General features: G+C 43.0%; 3 protein-coding genes and 1 pseudogene across 5 annotated transcripts; 2 read left to right on the top strand and 2 right to left on the bottom strand.

Moving 5' to 3' along the window:
- Window positions 1-409: 409 nt before the first annotated feature.
- Window positions 410-2,872, bottom strand: LOC119289473 (annotated as a pseudogene).
- A 407-nt stretch (window positions 2,873-3,279) lies between these two features.
- On the bottom strand, window positions 3,280-9,618 carry LOC119287565 (flap endonuclease 1-B-like). Its single transcript, XM_037567129.1, has 17 exons — window positions 9,474-9,618; window positions 9,239-9,355; window positions 8,598-8,656; window positions 8,405-8,464; window positions 8,254-8,307; window positions 8,116-8,164; window positions 7,981-8,028; window positions 7,711-7,776; window positions 7,058-7,108; window positions 6,852-6,971; window positions 6,694-6,778; window positions 6,093-6,171; window positions 5,255-5,363; window positions 5,128-5,184; window positions 4,971-5,020; window positions 4,841-4,889; window positions 3,280-3,749 (listed from the first exon to the last, which is right to left on the bottom strand). Exons 1-17 carry the CDS (start codon window positions 9,483-9,485, stop codon window positions 3,576-3,578), a joined length of 1,239 nt encoding a protein of 412 aa, XP_037423026.1. The 5' UTR covers window positions 9,486-9,618; the 3' UTR covers window positions 3,280-3,575.
- Window positions 9,619-12,441: 2,823 nt separating this feature from the next.
- Window positions 12,442-13,874, top strand: LOC119289472 (guanosine deaminase-like). Of its 2 annotated transcripts, none has more exons than XM_037568785.1 (4): window positions 12,442-12,574; window positions 13,040-13,230; window positions 13,386-13,490; window positions 13,628-13,874. In XM_037568785.1, the coding sequence occupies exons 1-4, from the start codon at window positions 12,559-12,561 to the stop codon at window positions 13,778-13,780; spliced, it is 465 nt and encodes a 154-aa protein (XP_037424682.1). In that variant the 5' UTR covers window positions 12,442-12,558; the 3' UTR covers window positions 13,781-13,874. The 2 variants fall into 2 exon arrangements, with proteins under 2 accessions (XP_037424682.1, XP_037424681.1); XM_037568784.1 differs by lacking the exon at window positions 12,442-12,574 and adding an exon at window positions 12,582-12,893.
- A 6,284-nt stretch (window positions 13,875-20,158) lies between these two features.
- Window positions 20,159-22,168, top strand: LOC119289471. 2 transcript variants are annotated; one of them, XM_037568782.1, is made up of 2 exons: window positions 20,159-20,729; window positions 22,079-22,168. In XM_037568782.1, the coding sequence occupies exons 1-2, from the start codon at window positions 20,165-20,167 to the stop codon at window positions 22,096-22,098; spliced, it is 585 nt and encodes a 194-aa protein (XP_037424679.1). In that variant the 5' UTR covers window positions 20,159-20,164; the 3' UTR covers window positions 22,099-22,168. The 2 variants fall into 2 exon arrangements, with proteins under 2 accessions (XP_037424679.1, XP_037424680.1); XM_037568783.1 differs by having other exon boundaries at window positions 21,490-22,161.
- Window positions 22,169-22,656: the final 488 nt, after the last annotated feature.

The raw sequence follows: 22,656 nt of genomic DNA, 5'->3' as shown, positions 1-22,656 counted from the left end.
GGCGTACGTCCTAGATGCAAGGTGGCCGTTCCAGAGTGGTTGCCGGGCATGATTAAAATCATATGGGCTTTGTTTCTTCCAGATAAGAAATGCTCCTTGGTGCAGCAAGAATATTATCTGTGGAGAGGATGCAAGCTGTAGACTCTTTCTCATCTCATGCTTAACGTGCTGGAAGCCTGGAACCTATTCCCTATTCTCACTAGTGATCTAAACGCTCATATATTAGTTTACAGAGGGAGTATGTTGGATGGTCATCGAACTGTTGATTTACCAGATATAAATTTCCTCTTACTTTTCTTGATGGAGAGAAGATGGCCACTATGACCCCTATGTTCCCTTTAACCGTTGAGGCATTTGTTTCAAGATAGCATTACATGCAAGCAAGTGGGTTTTGCAACAAGCAAAAAAGTGTTTATTGACATTCAAGTCTATTGCCCATATGAAAATATATGTTTACTCTTGTACTTTTTGGGGATACTCTGGTACCTTTTTCACCCTTCACCGGAGAGGCGGCATTTCTGAGGTGTATCAGCGTATGAAGGTCGAGAATACAATGCTACTCTTTGTTAAACAGGTCCATGCTTGGCACCTGTGATGCAACATTCCATTCTCCGATGGTAGCCAATCCATTGGGAACACAACATTAAGCAATAACTGATGTTTCTACCGCAGCAGAAGCAGGAACAGCATCAGATTCTGACCAGTCGTGGACTTCCCATATCTCGGCAACGCCTCCTTGATGTTGTGGATGCTCTCCAGTGCATGATCAGCCCCTGGAACGAGTGTTGACCTGCCAACCTGCAGCAAATTCACAAGAGTTACAGGTGTAACATTTTCCCTGGACGTGGAAGCACGTCTAGTTTGGAATTATGCGTGACGCGATCTTACAATCACGGTGTAGAAGCCCGCAGCCTTTCCTGAAGCGATGTTCCGGATGCTATCATTGAAGAAGATCTGATTATTTTGAAATAAAAACTATCAGGTTGTTATTGTTGTTAGGGGGTGGTCTTGGCCATGTACTAATAGGGGTTGTTTCATACCGTCTTGTTGGGATTGACATTTGCAATCCGAATTGCGGCTTCCATGGATTCAATGGTGGGTTTGCACAGGATGGGTGATTTAGGTCTGCCATCCGATCCGTAGAGATCATCCACGTCGGAAGACGGTTCACCAGAGAGCGCCATAGGATCCTCCGGCATGGCTGGTGGTGGGTTCAGTGTCTCAAAGCATATCACGCCCTCAAAGCAATCCTGCAAACCCAACCTGCGCAGAACCTCCTCCGCGTGAACCTTATCCGAATTTGTAAATATCTACAACAAGCAAGTTTTTCCAAATTAATTGCTAATGCAAGGTGTTATGTTTTAAATTACAAGAGCAAATAAACTGTGGTAAATTCGCTTACTATTTTTCTCCGCGGAATGGAAAGTAGAAGGGTCCTCAAAACAGGGTCAGGCCTCAGATTATCATATGGCAGTCTACCATGAACATTTGCATGAAATTCATCGTTGTCAAACTCGTAACCTAGTGCCTGCAGAGAATTAACAGACGTATGATTAGGAGGAAAACATAAGCTCTTCCGTGGAAAACAATAAATGAATACAAATTGTACCTTAAGACCAGCCATTGTGCTGCCATATTCCCTGTAAAGTTTCAGGCACATCTCTGCAATCTGGCTTTCTTCAATTTGCAGATGGTCACGCATGTAATCTGGTAGCCAAAATTTCAAAGTTAATCTCTCCAATCATTTATAAAAACATAACGATTCATAAAGTAGGAAGATACTGAAAAAATGACTTATTATTCACACCTTGAATATTTTTGCGGCAAGCAAGATTGATGCCAGCACTAAGAGGATACAGTGTATCATCCAAATCTGCAGTCGCAAATAGTGAACAGCTTTTACTGGAGTGTACAAAACAATAAGAACAAATAATTTAAACAAACAACTCTTCAGATTTATAAAAGCACGGTACATACCAAATAGCAAGCACTCATACTTAGGAGTGGGAACTTCAACAATAGCAGCCATCTTCTACAGTCAAAAGCAGAGGCAGTTGCTAAATGAAATAACACAATCAGATAGCAACCTGAAAGAACAATAAGCAGTTCATGAGAAAGCAATAACATATTCCCCAGAAGATTAACTAAAATAAATTATGTAGTGTGCCAGGTATAAAACAAGCATGGCAGACATTCTCTTTGCTCTAAAATCAGACAACTCAGCAAAAATATTTTAATGGCTGAACTTTGGTACTAACATCTGACATAGACATTGTAATGTACATCTCACTATATTATTCACACCCAGTGGAAGGTATATTCTGAATTTCTGATATTACCTAAGTGTTAATACATCTACCATGACACCTCAATCCAGCATGATTAGCCTGAACATATACTGGCTCCAGCGAACATATGAATAAAGAAAATAAAAACACTTGCAGAAAGCCAAAAGAGTCGGTTACCTTGCGACAATAAACAATGGAAGGCTTTCAATGAGGCAATGAATGGTGTTGAACCTGGTAGATTTGGTGCTATATTTATAGCAGCAGGCCAAGTTGGTAACATACAGAACAGAACAGATGCTCAGATGCTTTGGTAGACTGATGGCATGAAATCCAGCATTCAGAATGATCCGCAGCCAATTTGATGTCTGTCTCCAACTTTCCATCAGGTCAAGGATGCCACTTTCCTACAGAAGAAAACAGGTTAGTGTTCAAATCTCAAGGCTCTCATGTGCCCACAAGCCAGAACCTCCCGGTTCCTACAAAAGTGGCATGAGAATATTTAGCACGAGTTGGAAGAACCAGAGAATATTACAGCATCTGTATCAAATACCCTGGATTTTTGCATACATGAGGAATATACCCACTTGGCGGTGATTGGTACCCTTCCAAGCGTAGTTGTTTCCCAGCCGCCTATGTTGAAGTCATACAGAATGGGACAGAACAAGAATATAAGATATGGCAAATCAGACATCTCCAAGGCTCCAACTTAATACATATTTGAGCATATCATGTGGCATAACCAAATGGCACGGATGTCATCAGGATTTCCAAGGCTCCACTTGTTAAGAATCCAATAATAACCCAAATGGCACAGCCAACATCAAAGATACGTTCCAGTTTTGCGGTTCAAATGATACTTCTCAGATTTTCTGAATATCATGACCATGGAAGGCTACTGTACAACCTCTGCTCCATGAAAAGATCGTGCAGAATCTGAAAACCTATATGATCAACATAGCACGCATTTTAACAAAACATATACTCCAGTTCAGGATAATGCAAGGGGTATATGTATATTTTTTTCAGCGAAAACACCGGCTCGCTGACAATTTTCCATATTATAGCCAAAAGGCGACCAAATACTTGCTGGCCACCATGCGACACTCTAGCAGGAAGCAGCGTTAGAAGTGAATAAGTTGAAGCATTGAAGCTAATTTTCTAGATTACAAGACAAGCCTAAATTACAACCATAGCATTCACTTGACATATTCCAAGTGGCCATCTATTCTTCCTGTAGCTTGGCCACAGGTTCACTAGGTAATCTTGAGAACCAAAGCAACTCCAGATTTAGATGAAAGAAAAGGTGGGAGGCTTCACATGAACTCCTGATTGCCTTCCCAGCACCAATGGCTTTGAACTAGAACTACCATATCTGAAACCAGAGCTTGAGCTACTGCATACTTGTATAGCAGTCCTGCTCCTCAGACCTTGTCCTGAAGCACCTAAAACGCACTTGGATTCCTGTTATCCAGTAAAATACGAGCGGATAAGATAAGGATCAGCATTACAGTGCTTCTTGGTTTTCAGAATTGTACACGACTGGATATCAATATATTCCTATCCAACCACATAAAATTCAAAACATGCCCAGAAAAATCAGAAAGAAAATTAGGTAATAACCCAACACTCAGCTACTCCACGCCAGAAGAAATGACGAATACTTGAAGAAAACAAATATCTGAAGAGACAATCTACCAACTGAGAACTTGTGTCCATCAAAGTTGCATAAATAATCTGCGAGGTGTCATGGAGTTGGCTGCATGCCTCTGTGTGGGTAAGCCAGGCAGTGCACAGCAGGTTAACCACATGGGATCGTGGATAAGAACACCGCATGTGTGAGCGGAGCCCAATTCACGGATAGATACATTTTGTCTGCACTATTGTTACTTTGTGCGGCATTTAATTGTTAGCCTTCAATTGTTCAAACAAAAACAAAAATTGCGGGATCAATTGTTCAATTCTAAAGTGTCTTAGCAGATATACATGAGTCTGAATTGGCTATTATTGTTTGGGACACTAGATAAAAGAGGCTCAACACTTATTACGGTTTCGGTTTCAAAAGGACATCTTATTACCAAAGCAAGAAGAATTTAGCTTCTCCCATCGGAACTTTTCACCCTCAGTTAATGGTACATTTCTCTGTATTATAGTATCCCATCTTCATGGGCTTGCTCACCCTGAGCGGTATTTGCCCCATTCATGAACACCTATTTCACTGTGCCGCGAGTCCATCTACAGAGAGGGCTCACTTGAATGCAAATAATAATGGGCCGCAAGGAAGGAAACAAAAAGGGATGAAGCAGTTGCTCAAACTAATTTGCCGACATGTTTTCATAAAACCATTCATAATGGACACATCCAGTGGTAACTTCCACGGACTGTAGATACTAAAGCAGTATGTAATATTGTATATGAGAGAGAGAGAGAGAGAAGAGAGATTTATGATGCATTATTTTTTCTGTAAAAAATGTGAAACTACCCTACTAAGAAGGAAGGGAAGTCAATTTGAACCATGTGAGACAAATAATAAGTCTAGGGGACTAGCACCATACCTTCTCTGTAGATCCTGATAGGTTAGCTACTGGTGTCAAAAGCTTCGCTCTGATACAATAAAATAATTATCTTATAGGTGCATCAATCTTTATGAGTTTATCCATGAGATACAAGGCAGATTACACTTACCGCCCTGCTGGGGAATATTTATCGCTAGCAGCCTTTATCTTTTCTACTGCCTAATGAATAAACATACAAACATTGTGTCAACAAATCAACAATTTTATAATTCAAATTACAAGAGATTAAATAAGAGTGCTCAGATGAAATAAAGATGCATTCATGCCTTTTCCACTCGATCAGAACTGAAACTGTTTTCAAATGCCAGAAAATTCACAAGGCCCTGGAAACAGAAAGCAACTATCAGCTTGTGGAAAAATATGGACCGTATGATATGAGTTATCAAGCATAACCTCTTTGTCTGCTGAGGTCCACTGGAAATCTGGAATTTCTGTACAAACATTAGGTTGCTTAAACAAGGTCCGAACTTCCTGGTAAGGCCAATCTTCTGGAACAGTGTACCTATGGATCATATGAGTGTGTTAAGTAAAACCTAACATTTCTAGATTACTTGGGAGTACCTTGTCAAAACTAGACATAGTTGTCTACTGCAAAGCCCGAGAAATTCAAAGTTCTGGTCAAAATTTAAATTTCATTGCCTCGACAAAACTGAGAATTAACTACCACCTTGACATCAAGAGTAATAAACAATTGCCCACCGAAATGTTATGTTATACAAAAAACTACAGTGCATTCATCACAAACTAGTCATCAAAAGTCAAGACATGCCAGATACCGGACAAATCAGCCCCATTGACGCCATGAATCTGGGGTTGGATGCAAACAGCACAAGGCAGGGTCAGAGAGAACGGCAGCACAGGAGCAATACGGTGGCATGACATATGCAGGAACACCACAGTGGCATAGCACCAGAACATAGCTCATGAAGCACCACGAAATGGCAACAGGAGTAGTTCGAGAGTGCAGGATGGTGACAGAAGCTGTTTAGGATGTATGTTGATGGACACAGTGGCCACATGGTTACATTGAAAGGCTTTATCAGTGTTTTAGCATGCTCAGATGAAAAAACAACATTGGAACATCATTATTATCATTCAAAATGTGTGCCTAGTGTTCAATTACATAGTTTTCTCAATGAGGAGTTTGATTGCACAGTTAAATAGATGGACTGCAAAAAGAGTGTCTTAATATTTTGCTGCCAACATAAAACACTAGCAAGGATAAGCATACCTCTTGTGAAGATTTTGCACAACTTCTTCTATGCAACCATGCTGACGTATGAGTTTCAAGGCTCTTTGTCCCCCAATACCTATTCAAACCAAGACCAAAGTCCGACAAACATTAAAATGGTTGTGGGTTTTGGACCCATTTTGTTAATGTATAATGAAGATTTGTCAAGATTCAAAAATGGAAACAACATAAACAGCACCCAATTTCGCTGCAATATAAGCAAAACCAAAATTCAACTGACACTAATTCACTTTTTAGTTGACAGGAGCATGCATTTTAAATCATATATGGTGAACGCAAACAATATACTCCCTCCGTCCCAAAATAAGTGTTGTTGATTTAGTACAACTTTAGTACAAAGTTGTACTAAATCAACGACAGTTATTTTGGGACAGAGGGAGTATTATGAATCAACTATTTAAGTATATTGTGTATATTGAGTATATTGTGTCCATGCATGACATGAGCAACTAATAAAGAGAAACAGCTTTAATATTTTCAGAGCCGTGCAACTATTTAAGCAAATCATGAAGAGCTACATCATACTGTGGACTCAATCTAATATCAGAAGTGTGTAAGGAAACATATGATGCAGGTAAACCTTTAATATTCTCGCAGTAGTCACATCCACTAAGAATACATAAGTCGATGAACTGACCCATTGTTAGTCCAAGTTCCTCCAAAACCTGTCAAATAGTGAAGAGTAGCCATGATATTCAGATGAAAAAAAAACATTAGATAAAAACTAGAAGAATTTACCTTTGGCACTTCAAACTCTGTTACAGGAGATTTCTTAAAACTAAGGTCAGTTACATGGCGAAGAAACCTTGGAGCACCGAAAGTCAGTGTGTCCATATCCTCTGAAGCGACAGCATGTGCCTGGCACTCCCAATGAAATACAGTTAAGTCATGCTACTTGGGTAATAAAGATACAGAGTTGTTCCAAAATCGTTTGTCTGATGCACCTTATGGTTCTTACAAAGTGATGCGCACTGTGCTTCTGCCTCACCTGGTGCCTGCATAATTATTCAGACAAAGTGATTAGGTATATACATAAAACAGTAAAGCTCATGAAAGCCAGCTAATATGCTTGCATCTTAGTACGGCATGCTGTTCATTTAGAAGAATTTCACTCGATGAGAAGCAGAGCCCAATCCAGTTTGTTTTCCTTTCGTGATATTTCCTAAATCACGGGGAACATCTGCTGATTGCCAAGGTATCACTACTCATGTGGTATGCATCCAATGTCCCATTTTTTCATGTGATAAGGTCAAGCCTTTCTTTTACGCCTAAGCTGACCTGAATAGACAAGGTTGCAAGCTGAACATGCCTGAACAGTTTCTAGGCTTAAAACTTAGAATCCTACACTTGACTGAGAAAACATTATCAGCCTACACTTAAGAGAACTTAGATTTGAGGCAGATTTAAGGCCTCCCAAGCAAGGTGATTCTTTTTTCTGAAGTGAAAACCTGGTGATTACTTCTTTATATGCAAAAGATTCTGAATGTTCCATTAAATCTCCTCAGCATTGAAAAAGCACATCAATGAGGAAACTAACTCATCTGCGACTACAACAAAAATATTTGAAGCAACCAATGGATTAAAGCATTAATGATACCTCAACTATAGGGACACCCATCAATCTTAACAGCCTCTTACAGCCATCGTTGTGTTCTTTTGTGATCTGGAAAGAGAAGGAACAAAAAACCTTAGCATGTGCTTGGAAGTTGGAACCACTTCAGAACATGGTAGACAATGATACTGAGTTTGCAGACAAAGCTCAAACTGGCAGAATGAATGTTAGGGTACTTTATCCGAATTAAATCTACACATATACACACGAAATTATTGCCTCCTTCAGTCCTTCCCCAAATTGTAGGACAATTACCTTCACAGTCCTTTTGCTAAATTTTTCAACTGAATCTTCATCTCCAACCTGCAATGCAATTGCCACCTCAGAGGTCCAGCAACACAACAAATACAGAAGCATGACGAGTAAGGAGGAGGGCAAGGAGCAAGTCACCTCAATAGCACTATGAAGATCTTTCGAAGCATCATCCCTCTTCAAAGACCTAATAAGCAGTGAACATATGTCAAAGCATGTGTTGAGACAAGACAATGAGAGTAAAGAATGGAAGCAATGGAATGGTTCAGTGTATACCTTTTAGCCAGTTCCTTTTTCTTCAGGTCAGGTGGCTCACCATCAAACACAAACCTGGCATAAACGTTCAGCAGTTAACCCTGTCGGTGTCAATTACAGTAAGCAAGAAATCAACAGCGACCAACCGGCCACAGAAATGGATCAAACTTACACAGGTTTTATTCCTGCTTCAAGCAATCTTACAGTCCGGTTCAACATGCCTTGCAGATGACTGCAGTTTAGAAATAAAAAACCATATGAGCTAATAAACATCATGACTTGCCCCGCAAAGAAAAAATAATAAACATCATGACTTCAACAACATTTCAGATAAACAAATGGATGGGCAAACAATTTTCACTGGCCTTGTGACTTCACCGGCCTCATTGGTAAGAACTTCTGTTCCTTTCCTTCCCACCACAACCTAGAGAAATGGGAAGCAGTATTATACGGCAGATAAGGCAAGCAGATGGCCTAACCACATGGTTTGGCAAATGCTCCTACAATACAATAAACAAAGGAGTAGCACAAATGGAATTGTTTACCAGCGAATTCTGTAAGTTTTACTAATAAGAAACCCCTTTTGTCAGCATAAGGAGAGCTAAAACTAACAGTATTATAAGCATCCCATTTTGCCAACTGACATATGGAAAGCTTGCACATGGTAATTTACTGTATCTGTTAATTTACACTCTCAACATTGCAGTTTTGCTGCTAGCGACTGGCAACCACCTGCCTCCTACACAAAATAGACCAGATGAAAATTGTGTTGGCATATGCTCAAGCTTTTGGCAGGCGTCATGGCACGCACAATGCTCCCATGTGAACCAACCAGCCCAAGCGCAATCAATCGCCCAACGGCAGCAAGCATGAAGCAGAACCATTCCCCGGAGTGGAAGAATGGCATCTCCGAACTAATCCGGTTGCAGCACAACTCGCACCACCCGAATCCAAGCGGAACGGAATACAACATGCGGGAGGGGGGCGGCGGACGACGGCGACTCACCAGGAACTGGTAGATGCTGAGGCTGGCGTCGATGGCGATGACGCGGCCCCGGTAGTCCTCCACGCGCCGCTGCACCGCGGCCCTCGGCGCGTGCTCCGCCAGCAGCTTCGTCAAACCCTAGCGCGCGAGGCGCAGAGACGGAGAGAGAGTGAGGGAGGGAGAGGCCGTCACATCGAGAACCCACAATCGAGCGAAAACGGGAGCGGCGAGCCAGAAACCCACTGGAGGAGAGTACCTTGATTCCCATTGCTTCGGCGGCGGCCGGCGGCGAGCAACCTCCGACCGTCTCCGCTCCCGCCGCTGCTTGTCCAAGACCCTCTTCCCGCCGCCGGTGAAGTGGATAATAGACTTTTTGGGCCTCTCTCTTTTTTTTCAGGAGGAAGACGACGGCTAGAACCATTCGCATGTCACTCTAAATAGGCCTGGAAGATTTTAGCTCTTGTTCGTCGGCCCGGCCCATGTAAAACCTACAATCAAAAGAGTTGATATGATGCCCTTTGGATGTCTTTTACCAGTTCCCCAGTCAGGGAGCACATGGGAACATTATCAGGGAGATTAATAGTAGGTCTCAATTATTTAATTGTATGTCTTCCTTTGAAGGCCGAGCTGCTAATAGCGACGCCGATAGGTAAGCCAAGTTTTCACATTCTCTTGATCAGGGGTGACATGCCTGGTTGGTCCAACCACATGATCCATTTTGTATCCCACATCATGTGCATTTTGAGCAATAAAACTTTTATACCCCTAAAAAAGTTCCCTGCAATAAAGGAGTTCCTTTATATGCTGAAATAATGATAAAGATCAGATAACTTAAACGTAGTAATGTGACTTACATTCCATCCACAATGAATGTTTTTTAGCATTTCACAAGTGACCGTCTATCTATCAACGAAAACTTTCTAACAATCAAAGTATTGTATTCTAATTACTAGGTTTATCAGAAAATATTATTTGCAGGAGAGAGGCGTATTAGAGCCCAAGCTCTGGTGGGCACTTTTTTTAAGAAAACAAAAAATAAAAATTCGTATTTGGAAGTATCAAATAATTCTTACAAAATAAAATCTCATTGCGACATACTACCATGTGAGCTGTAAAAAAAGACACATTTATGAATTTTCAAGCAAACAATGTGCATATTGTTTGCTGTTTTCAAATCCATGTAATTTTTTTATGCACACATGTCTACAAATGTGTAGCATATGATAGTTTGTAGGTACATAGATCATATTTAAATGTACATGTCAAAAAAGTCACAAAAATTAACACTTCAAATATATATATTAAGAAAAACAATAAAATGGGCTTATTGGAGCCCAACATCCAAAAGCAATTTTCAGTATTATAGCGTAAAATTGTTTGTGTATGAGGAAATACGTTTGCACATTAATCATGTTTAAGGTGCCGCCATAAAACATACACTTGATTAGTTTCATGAAAAAAGGTCTATTGTAGAATTCTTTTTTTTTGCAGGATAGTCTATTGTAGAATTCTAAATACAAAGGATTTGACACATGATTGCAACGTCCTGCTCATTTGAATCCTATGAGATTTTGATGTGTTTAATTGCATAATGGAAGACGAAGGATATTTTACAAGGGATTTGGGTGGATCCAAATTTTTGACGAAGCGCGATGTAAAAGAACCCTTAAAAACCTTACAGTGTTGAATCATGTGAATCGAACACGGGATGTAGGAAAAATCCCTTAGATTTTAATCTTCCTAATTTCTTATGAAGATCTTTTGAAACAATGAGGCACCTAAGTAGCAACCTAATTGCATCGGTTGATATCCCATTAGCACACACTAGCTAACTGTCAAATGGTTCAACATCAATCGTGTCTGACATATACCTTACACCCACCGTATTCTAGATTTTCATAAGTTTTGATTTGAGTATGGATAGGGGAAGGCAAGGGACATTTGATTTAGTTGAGGTTTTGGTAAGATGTGATTTCGGTATGGGTAGGGGAACACAAGGAAAGTTTTGATTTAGTTGAGGTTTTCGTATGATTTGATTTGATTGAGCTAATGTGGAACGTGGGGAGGGGTGACGTACAGGAGGGGGAACCAAACAGGGGAGGGACAGGGGTGAAGGCGAACGTACAACGACCAACTCTCGTTCCCCTTTAATAGTAGAGATAAAAAAAAGGTCAAGACAAAAAATCAATATTGGATATGGATCAGTGACATGTCTCTTTTTCTAGATTGACCTCCGAGATACAAACAAACATAATACACTAGATTAGGAGCTTACACATCTCAACCATTGGCGGGAATTTAAGAACGGTTTCTTCTCCATCTTAATCAAACAACAATTGAAATATCAAACTTGATTTTGTATTTGTTTAAAATCATATTAAGCATGAGGTGGAGCACCCAAAGATTTCAGTGGATGCTCTGTAATCCTTAATATAATTTTTAATGACACTTCACGACGGCCCCTCTCCTGCTCCGAGACCGATTGTGGGCGGCAAGGGATATGAGCTATTGAACATGGCGATGATCTTTTTATAGCCATGGGCGGAGGGGGAAATGAGCGGGAAATGTGACAAAAATGGCCATGGGCAGTTGACATGCAACGGCTGCCATTAATTGGCACACAGGAAACGATGGGCCGCGCGGGATCACATTCCGCGTGAGCGGTCGATGGATGGAGCGCCCTCCAAACCAATGCCCCATGGCATCTAAATATGGAGGCTCGTGTGCTGGATTTGGAGCATCTAAATATGATCCGAAACCATATGAAGACCTTATTTGTTTGAGTTTTTGTTTCTACTTTTGCAGCTTTTTCATTTTAACAAAAAGGCCACAAAAGCTCTTAAATAGGGGCTTTTTCTTTGGCTTCTAACTTATGAATCAATATTGTTATATGATGGTATAAGCCAAAATCTAAAACAAAAAAGCATGTATTTAGGAGTTTTTTCTGTTTTTTTTTTGTCAAAAGTGAAAAATGTACCAAAGCAGAAGTAAAAGTCCAAACATACAGGGCCGAAGGTTCCTCTAGAGTGATCTTTTCGGTCAATATATTAGTGGTTATTATGGAGTCACACCACAGCTTCCCTTCACTAGAGCATGAGCTTGCATAATATCTTCTTCGTCCCAAAAATCTTGTCTTAGATTTGTCTAGACACGTTTTAAGTTGAGCAGCTGGTTGCCCAGATTATAAGTTTGACACCAGACTGGACGAGCGACGACCTGGCACCAAGCACTTTCCTTTCCTCCTCGTTCCCACGGACCGACGGACGGACGGACGGGGCCGACAGGAGGCACCTCGTCGCTCGCTCCGCCGATCCGCTCCCCTCCTCCTCCGCGGCCCTCACATGGAGGAAGCCAAGGGTACGCTCTGCTCCGGTTATCTCGCGGGTCAGATTGCTTGCTACTCTGTTCTGTGCTCTGCTTAGCTCAATAGTAAGGAGGCGGGATTTAATCGCCAGTACCAAAACAGCCCTCGGGCACTTGTTTAGCTCCAGCTCCTCCGTCTGTTAAATCTGGGGATTCCGGCGGTTCAGCACAACCGCAGAGCAGGCCATACAAGAGAGGGACAGCATCTTTTGTCTGCTGTCGTCCTGCACGATCTTTCCGAGTTCATGAGGATCTTGTTTGTTTATGTGTGCTAATTTCTCTCTACATTCCATAAGTTGCTCCACCTACCTAGGTGATTTACTTTATTTTTATTATTTATTATCATTCTACCTTTTGATTGACTAAATAAGTCCCGGCTTATCTCTGTCAGTCTCTGCAATTGGAGAAACACTGTTGAAGAGAAGACTGACTTGTTTATGCTTTTGCTTCTTTGAACAGCCGCGCAAGATAGGGAGCACAAGTTCTTATCGATAGCGGTAGAAGAGGCCTACCGAGCGGTCGACCGTGGCCATGGGCGCCCATTTGGCGCGGTCGTGGTCCGCAACGACCAAGTAGTGGTCAGTTGCCATAACATGGTTGTGAAGAACACCGATGCAACCGCCCATGCCGAAGTTACTGCAATAAGAGAGGTGATTGAGGTGCCCTGTGGGCAGAGGCTATCCTCACCAACTACTCGGTGCTTGCTGTTTATACATTTTTGGTTACTTAGTGTGTTTCTATACTTCATTTCCAATCAATGTTTGGCCGTTTGTGTCGAATAACCGGTGTTTCGCGTTCACTCTAGGCTTGCAAGAAGCTCGGGAAGATCGACTTGTCGGATTGCGAAATGTATGCATCCTGCGAACCTTGCCCGATGTGTTTCGGCGCTGTTCGTCTATCCCGGATCAAGGTTCGCCCCTTGCTCTAGCATTCTTCGTCTGGTAGAGTATAGCTTAATTTGTTAATCGACAATCAATCAATCAAGCTGAATGTTAGTACAAAGTTGGGTCATCTATTTTGAAACGGAGGGAGTACAATGCAATGCAGAGGCTGGTGTATGGAGCCACGGCAGAAGCTGCTATTGCCATGGGAAGCTGCTACCAGAGCGCCAACTTGGAGATAAAGCGAGTGGATGGGAATGGAGCCCTGCTTGCTGAACAACTCTTTGAGAACACCAAGGGGAAATTTCAAATGTACTAATTGTGTAGATAAAGACGACATTGATGTGATTTCACACCACGGAAGCCCTTGATGCTCAGAAAAAAATAATGCAATTGTCAAAAAAAATCTGTCATTGGTGATGAACTACAAACTGTCAAATAGCATATATAACATGTGATTCTGATTTGATCTTGCTTAATTCTGAGATACTAATTGAGGATACTAACATGAACATGTACAAAAAAATATCAGAACTACAACTAGTCTGTTTCGCATGAAAATTGTCAAACACGCTTTGGGAGTGCGGATTTTTTATACCCCCATACCAGTGTATAGAAATTTTTCTTTTTTGTTTGTTGCTTCCAAACAAGAGAACATTTGACCTTGAAACTTTGCGGATCAACTATACACAAGTGTTACTCATTGTACAAGGTGTTTCTGATTCTTTTTATGAAACATAAATTTGTCAAATTTCAAATTTTGAATGAATTATATCATTCTTAAAAATTCATGTTGTGCAAAAAAAATCCAAAAACTTTTCTGCACATAACAATAATTGTGTGATGTTGATCTGCGAAATTTCGAGTTCTAATGTTCTTTTATTTGGGAGAAACAAAAAAGAAAAGTTTTTTTGCACGAACTTTGATGCAAGAATGGACAATGGGGATAAAGATACATTGTTATGGGGGTACACCACAACTTTCCCTTCGATACAAAGATGAACGTGTAAAAGAAATCATTTTTTTAATTGTTTGATATTGTTTTGAATTTACTGTTCACCCAAGAGGATATGCTCATGAGAGCTAAAACGTCCAACCAGGTGAGGGAGTCGGACAGCGATGGGCCGGGCGCCTGCGGTTCCCAAAGAGGGACGGGATAGGCCGGCAGCGACGGACCATATACCCTCGTCCCTGTGGTGACTGAGGATAACCTGCTCACGTTGATGGCAGAAGAGCTGCTCCGCGGTGTCAAGCTCGTGCGTCATGAAGGCCTCCTCAGCATGAAGAGCGAAGTTTGCTGGCCGACAACAACGAGCGAGAGCCCCTCGTGGTTCCTAAGCCTGCGCTGCTAGTGCTGATGGTGGATGAGCTTCTCCGTCATGTCGAGTGTGCTTGCAGTGAAGGCCTTCCCCACGACGAGCGGCGTTGGCACCGCCTATCAGGTTCCAACTTTGTCGGGGACAAACATGCGAGAGAGAGGCGGTGGTCAAAAGTGAGAGTGATTTTCTGTAGGCCAAGCTCCATGGCACCCCTTATCCTCACCCTTCCCACATACCTTTGAGATTTATGCCAGCCAATTAACTTACTACATGAAAGTTTCTCTTTTTCTCTCTCAAATGAAACAACATATGGATGTCAAACTTTGTAGGTCAAACAAACTTTAGAATCTCAATGGTGAAAAAACTTTTAGATTTCTTGGTCTGAGAAACTTAAATATACAAAAATGAGATTATTTTTTAGTAAAAAAAGCCATTTTAAGTATTTAAGATGCATGAAAAAAACTGATTTTTTCCATACTGTAATTAGAATGTTTTGTTGCCCTGCAAAGTTTAAAGTTTATATGTTCGTTTGTTAAGAGAAACAAAAAAGACAAAAATAACTACACATATCCCCATGCAAAAAAAAGCTAGATAAGGGATACCATGGAGTTCGACCTCCACCACAACTTTCTAGAGGTGGAAATGGGGAGCAACAATGATAAGAGGATCCTTCAGATCTACACTACTCTTCATTAGCGGCGGTTACTGTTCTGCTGTGCTAGTCCTTTGGGCCTTAGCACAACAACTTCTCGATTGTCTACTACAAGTTTTGCCCGGCTCCGGCGAGGGAGTGACGATGACAACGGCGTGTCTTCGGCTCGCTTCAGTGGTTGTAGTCGTCGCTAGGTGGTCTACGGATCTGGATGTGATTTTTATTATTTCTGGTCTTCGTTGTGCTGTCATGATTCATGATTAAAGATGAATCGATCGAAACTTTTATTGAAAAAGAAAGACAAGAAGATAATAAGCTCGCTCGTGATGACTGACTCAGGAGCGAACGGCCGCGCTTGGGGTGTTTGCGTGGTTGTCCTCGCGTTGAGATTCGCTCACGTATTGGACGGACGATGTTGGGTTGCGCCAAGAACGAATCTAGCAAACGTTCGTTCAATAGACCTTCCGAAATTAACCGATCCCTTGGCGCACGGTTCGGCTGAGATCAAGTCCGAGTCAGCTCCCTAGTTGTTCCGATGTCCTATCGACGTACACGTGTGCGTATATATACACACATCCATGTAGGCCATCGATCGAGTTGTAATAACACCGGAAAAACAAAATCCAACAAATTCGTTGCACCATCCATGTAGGTCATCTTCTTCCGTAAAGAAAACCTATCCTCCGCCGTAGATCCACTACTACCCTAGCAGCCATGCCGGGTACTGCTTCCAGCTTGCCGCCCGGCTGCCTGCTGCACCGCCGCGTGCGCACAGACTTCGATGACAACGACCAGACAGACCTGATCGCCCTGCAGCCGTTCAAGATTCTGAGGTGCGTCAAGAAGGCGGCGTCCGGGTTCTCGCCCCAGCTGCAGTCCCACGCCGACGAGACGGTCCGGCGCATGGACATCGGGGTGCACCTCGCCGACGCGCCGCCGGGGATCTCTTGCCTGGGCCTGCGAGGCGGCAGCCCGCTGACCAACATCGAAGCCGTCGACAAAGGCATCGTCGTCATGACGACGACCTTCCTCCACGACTTCGGCCACATGCTCTATCTCGTCTACGACGCCGTCGATGGGTCGCTCCACATGGTCCCCGCGCCGGAAAGCCCCTGCTGGAGGTTCACATGCCTCACCGTTCGCATGCCCATCGCGCGGCCGCGCCATGGCGAGGACTTTGCCCTAGTCCTCGCAGGCAAGTTGGCGGACGACGGCGCCGGTGGTGGAGAGGAGCAAGATGCTCTCCTGCTGTGGCGGCCCGCCTCCTCGTCCTTGTCGCCATGGTCCGAGGTCAAGAAGGCTACGTTCCCAAACAAGTCTTGCGTCGACATGCGCGTGTTCCAGCCCGACGTGGTGTTCTCGTTCAACGGCGTCGGCTACTGGGCGGACCTCCTGCGTGGCGTCGCGTACTGCCTCTTGGACACCCTGTTCAACACGACGGTGATGACGACCCTGTGGTGGAGTTTGGCTTCTTTCCGTTGCCCCCAGAGTTGCCCGGAGCAGATCAGCGACGCGGCAACTCCCGGGTGGCGCACCTGGAAGCCTACCGCACCATGCGCGTCGTCCAGGACTCCATCATCAAGTTGGTCTCCATCGACGGCTTCCTCGAGCACGTCGACCTCAAGGACCGCACTCTGATGGTGTGGAGACTGTCGGACCCTGACATGGGGTGGGAGAAAGAGTATGAGCTCCGCCTCGAGGCCCTCCGGGGACTCCATGGATTCCGCGACCTCCCGAAGGACTTAACCCTCATGTACCCTCTTTTGAGTACAGACGATCATGACATTGTCTACGTCGCGCTCGGCGAGTGCCGCGAGAGCCGGAGAATATGGAAGTTCATCCCAAAATGTGCACACTATTTGCTCGCGATCAACATGCGGAACAACACCATCCGGACCTCCACATGTCTTGCGGACTATTTTGGCAGCCTTGACATCAACCGCGTCATCTCTTGTGATTTCAGCCGGTATATTTGCGTCGTGGGCCTTGATCTCTATATAATGATGACAGAGACGATGAGACAGATGTCCTTGACATCTTTGGACCCCTCTGACTATGACGAAGCGGAGGCTACAAAGACGATGAAGGAGGGGCCAAGGAGCTGGCGAGAGACCCTGAAGGATGAAGACAGATTTCCCCTTCCACTTCCAGCTCATTACTATTTGCAGCCATCTCTGGCAAGATTAGCCCAACAAGTTCTTCCTGACTTGGTTTGAACTTGTATGCATGCATGATGATCATCATGATGAGGATTCAGCACCAGTTATTATCTGGAACTGGAATTATTGTATCCATTCCCCCTCAATCTTTTGAGAAATGAATTGGATTTATTTTACACATTCACCTTAATGTTTGAGAAATTTGTATGCTTTAGTAGTTTTTGCCCCAATATTTTTTTACGTTTTATTCAATGCACAGTCTTTGATATTGTTACTCTCATGCTAGGAATATTATCTTCATAAGGAACTTCAATTTTTTTTGTGGGTAAAACTTCTATGTTTTATCCATTCCCACGAAATGTTATCTTCATAAGGAAGGTTATTATGACATCAATTAGCATTATTTTCACCTAGAGTTAGGTGTTTTCCAATGAATGCTCAAAATACCCTTCTTCTTTGGGAACTTGGCAAGGCAAAAAGGATGTGGGTGCGTGATAAATTTATGAAAATCCTACCACTATTATGTAGAAACAATGGATAAAGGGGGTGCAAAAGTGGACTCATCATCCCGCTCTTACTCCAAGAGCAGTTGTGGGCGGCGGGGAAGTGAAGATTGTGCGCGACAGAGAGGGAGCTGGTGGTTGTGGGCGGCGGGGAGGGAGTTGGAGGTTGTGGGCGGTGGTGATAGAGGTGGAGGCTATGAGAGGCAGGGATATGAGCTTTCCAATAAGATGACAACCTTTTTGTAGGCGCGGGCGGAGGAAAAAATGAGTGAGAAAACGTGGCTAAAATGGCCCCATGTATAGGGGTGGAAACGGATCGGATGCGGATTGGATAGTGCTCTTGCCACTTCCATTTTCATATTTTCAAAACGAATACGAATCCGAATACGGATGTTATCGGATACGGATGTGGCTCGGATATTATTCGAATACGGATACGTATCGGATATTTTCTTGATTCGGAATGGAGACGAATAATATCAACATATTGCTTAAGTAAATTAGTCGATAGCTATGTGACCTGAAATAATCAACTTGTCACATACAATAAGTCAATGATAAATAGGTTTATGAATAAATACTATTGTAATGCATAATAATTTATATGTTTAATCATATAAAGAGTAAAATTTGACCACTTATTTGGTTTTTATGTTGGATAATTGGAATGTTGGGTCTAGAATTTTGAAAATTACCTCCCATAATCTTATTCGGATACGGATATATCCACTTCCGTATCCATATTTGTGTCAAAATCTCCTACCATATTTTAATTTTTATTTGTTTAATAAATTCGGATACGGATAATTTCCATTTCCATTTTGGTTCGAATGCGGATGTTTCGGAAACGAATAGGCATTTTCTCGAATACGAAAAACGGATATTTCGGATTATCTGCTAACAATTTCCACCCCTACCCATGTAGTTGGTCTGTCGCCGTTATTTGGCATGCGGGAGAGGAGATTGGCTGCAGGATGTTGTGGAGGGAGGTGAAACTGTGCAAGTAGGTGGCGGATGGGGCATCCTCTAAACCAATGGCTACAACTTTCAAATACTGAGTTTCGTGGATTGGATTTGAGACGCCTTCCATAAATTATGGCGATTATGGGGAATATTGCGGTTCTGCTAGATGGATTTTTTGGTCAAAATCATCAATTCGATGATTATTATGACGATTGAGTCCATATTACTCCAAGAGTGAGTTTTCTCCCGTGCATAGATTAGTGCATTAATCACTTTGGATGGACCACTTGCATGAGCCTTTTGCAGCAACACCCATCACACCTCCTATCCTTTTATTTTTTTATGTTCAATTTTTTATTCTTATTTATATTTTGAAAGACACGTCCAATTTAATTTTTGTTTTCAGATTCCTGTTGCTTTCAAATAAGATAAATTTTGAACATGTTTTGACGATTTTTTAAAAATCAATGAAGTTTCAACTGCTGAAACTTGGTATGTGTGAACGAGATAATCGCAAATTCAAAACTTAAAACTTAAAACTTGGTGTGCCCTTGTGCGGGATCCAACGACTTTGCGGATCGCGAGCTAAATTGAGTAATCGAGCAAGTTTCAACTACTAAAATTAATAGAAACAATCATAAATAGCAAGTTTCAAAACAAAAACAAAAACCTTAAACCTTGAACCCTAGAATGCAAAGCCCAGAAGCCTAAAAACATATGAAATTTGGTAAAACTTGGTAAAAAGTAATGTTACGATTACCAAGTTTCAGTATTTGAAACTTCGATATTTTTAAAAGTTGTTGAAAGTCTCAAAGCGACGAACACAAATACGCGAACAAAAATTAATTTAGATTTTCGGTTCAAAAGATATACTCCCTCCATTCCTTTATGTAAGATGTATTACTTTCGGTGCGGTGACCAAGATACATAATCTCTACTCCTAATGGAGCAGTTGGTAGTCTCGCTTCCAGGTTTTTTTTCGTCCGGTTTATTTTCGTCCTCAATCCCACCTCCCACTTCCCCGTACCAAAAAGAAAAACCAACCAAAACCACGTAAAAACGGAGTGATGCCTCCAGTCCTCGCACGCCTCGCACTCGCATGCCTCAATGAAAAAAGACCAGCGAAAAAAGACCTACGAAAGAAAAAACAACGACAAAAAATCAGGCGACTCGCACGCACGAGCGAGGCCTATCCCGTCGCCACCGCCCGACGCCGCCAGCCCCGTCCTCCTCCCTGGCTCCCGGCGCCGCCCGCCCCCCATCTCCTCCTGCGATCCTGGCGTCGCCCCGCCCCACCTTCTCCCTCACTTCCGGCGCTACCTATCGATCCCCTCGACGACACAGAGCCGCCGTCCTCTCGTGCGATCTCGCAGCCGCATCCGCCAACGCCGATCCGGGCAGACGCGGCCGTCGTGGATCACGAGGATCCGGATGATGGGGGCGTGGAGATGGCCATGGATCTGTTACGGCGACGACGGCGCCGGATCCGCACCCGCAACATCCGGATGGAGGCCGGCGACGAACCCTAGCCTAGCCGTCAGCATCGGGATCCAACCCCTTCTCTCGGTGTTGGGGCAAGGCGTATGGGGGTGCTTGTTGCGGCGGTGGACCTCGACCCGGCGACATCTGCAGCATCTCCCTCCCGTCGGGCTGCAGGACCTGTACGCCCAAGGTACGCCTCCTCCTCCTTCCTTTCCCCTCCCTACCAAAACTGCAGCTTGCTGATGTGTCGATTAGTGGTAGTGATGGATCTAGGATGAGGATAAACTGGCGAATAATCCATCTTGAACTGGCCTGCATGTTTGGTTGAGCATATATACGCAGTGTGATTAAATCTCACTAGCAGTCTACACAACACTTGATGGGAGTTTGAAAATAACAGCAACAACAGCTATCTAATCCTCCCGCCTAGCCGTCATGGATCAGCATCCCCAGGACGCCGCCGCCGCCGTGGATCCACTGCCACGCACAGCTCGGGCCCAAGCTATGTGTGCCCTTTGCCTGGATGTCGATCGGGGGCGACGTGAGGAGGGACAAGGTAGAGAAAGGGGGTCAGGTTAGCGCCGCAGTAGAGGTGAGTGAAGGGGCCGGGGTTGCGTCGCTGCCGAGATGCGCAAGGGAATCAGAGCTGTGCAAAGCGGATTCATCAGAGCACTTCGCTCCCGCTGCCTTTGGCCTGATGCTTAGATGGATTGATGCGTAAGTTTGAATCCTTTCATTTTTCACTTCTCTAATGGGTGGCTGATGGCTTAATGCTTTGATGGATCGATGCATGCTAGAACTGGCTGATATGTGCGTGTGTGTGCACATTTTTTCTTTTCATTTTTGGAGAGATTGGTTCAGCTTCTCTGTTTATGGATTTCTTCTTTCTTCTGTCTGTGTTTGTCACCCTGTTGCTGAATGATCTGGTGATTTTTTTTTCTTGTGTGCAGAGATGTGATGTATGCACCTCATGGTACACATAGGGTTTTGATTTGCTTTCCTTGACTGCAGAAGATGTTATTATGATGAGCCAGGTCATGGTACACAGGCTAACTAAACAAGCTTCTGTTGTTTTATTGTTGGTCGTTCCCGTCCACTGCTGCCAACAGTCAATTTTCTGCAGGGTTTTTATTTCTTTCTCTTCCATCGAAAGCTCCTTTTTGCCACTGATTAATTAGTTGATGCATGTGGAGATTTTCGATACTAGGAGAACCAAGTTTAAACATGTGCAATTCCATCTATCTAGCATCAATGTCGGGTGAGGTTAGACTACAAGAAAGACTAGATATTAAGCTTGTTCATTCTATCTACACCTTTTGAATCTGAAGTCACTACTGTTGTAAATAATGCTACTTGAGTACCTGGTTGATTGGTTTTGTTTATTGTGGCATTGAGTAGCCTACTACATTAGTGGTGTCAGCTATATTTTGTAAGTTTGTTATCGATTCAATTTAGTTATTTGTGTGTGTGATTGAAAAATAATGGTTTACATATGAATTGCTACAGTTTTATATAATACTCTTTGATCTGTGCTGCTAGGTCTGCTACTGCGTGCATGACAACATGAGGTGTCGCAATCGGTGCGGTATGCTGGTGATAGATGTTCTCGATTGTGATGCCCAAGCCTGTCTACCGCAATTGTGTGTTCGTTACTGCTGAGGTTAGAAAAAGCATACATCAATTTTTCTCCTGCAATTGTACGGTCGTTTCTGCTTTAGTTTAGAAAAGCATAAAACTGAGTTATTTTTGCCTTTGGCAGACATTCATCCTACTTCGTAGTAATCTTGTGCCTTTCGTATTTGCATACTAATCACGAGCCTTTCCTTCATAATGCTAAATTTTGAATTGCTTTGGCTCTATAATTTGTTTGAACTGATCATTTAAGAATTTCAGATAAGCGTATCCAGATCTGTTACGGCGACGACGGCTGATATGTGCGTGCATGTGTGTGCACATTTTTTCTTTTCATTTTTGGAGAGATTGGTTCAGCTTCTCTGTTTATGGATTTCTTCTTTCTTCTGTCTGTGTTTGTCACCCTGTTGCTGAATGATCTGGTGATTTTTTTTTCTTGTGTGCAGAGATGTGATGTATGCACCTCATGGTACACATAGGGTTTT

Source organism: Triticum dicoccoides, chromosome 4A (genome assembly GCF_002162155.2).
Source record: "Triticum dicoccoides isolate Atlit2015 ecotype Zavitan chromosome 4A, WEW_v2.0, whole genome shotgun sequence".
Classification (NCBI taxonomy): Eukaryota; Viridiplantae; Streptophyta; class Magnoliopsida; order Poales; family Poaceae; genus Triticum; species Triticum dicoccoides.
This window is presented reverse-complemented; position numbering and strand designations above follow the sequence as displayed.

What these genes read in the sequence shown, in the direction of transcription:
- LOC119287565 (XM_037567129.1), bottom strand. An exon ending in TTAGCAAAAGGACTGTGAAG is followed by an intron (nt 7,777 to 7,980) that starts GTAATTGTCCTA and finishes TTCTCTTTCCAG; the next exon opens with ATCACAAAAGAACACAACGA. An exon ending in CAGAGTTTGAAGTGCCAAAG is followed by an intron (nt 6,779 to 6,851) that starts GTAAATTCTTCT and finishes ACTATTTGACAG; the next exon opens with GTTTTGGAGGAACTTGGACT.
- LOC119289471 (XM_037568782.1), top strand. Translation starts at nt 20,165, where the DNA reads ATGAAAAAAGACCAGCGAAAAAAGACCTACGAAAGAAAAAACAACGAC. An exon ending in GCAGGACCTGTACGCCCAAG is followed by an intron (nt 20,730 to 22,078) that starts GTACGCCTCCTC and finishes CTGTGCTGCTAG; the next exon opens with GTCTGCTACTGCGTGCATGA.
- LOC119289472 (XM_037568784.1), top strand. Translation starts at nt 12,845, where the DNA reads ATGTGTGCTAATTTCTCTCTACATTCCATAAGTTGCTCCACCTACCTA. An exon ending in AAGTTGCTCCACCTACCTAG is followed by an intron (nt 12,894 to 13,039) that starts GTGATTTACTTT and finishes TTCTTTGAACAG; the next exon opens with CCGCGCAAGATAGGGAGCAC. An exon ending in TTCGTCTATCCCGGATCAAG is followed by an intron (nt 13,491 to 13,627) that starts GTTCGCCCCTTG and finishes AATGCAATGCAG; the next exon opens with AGGCTGGTGTATGGAGCCAC.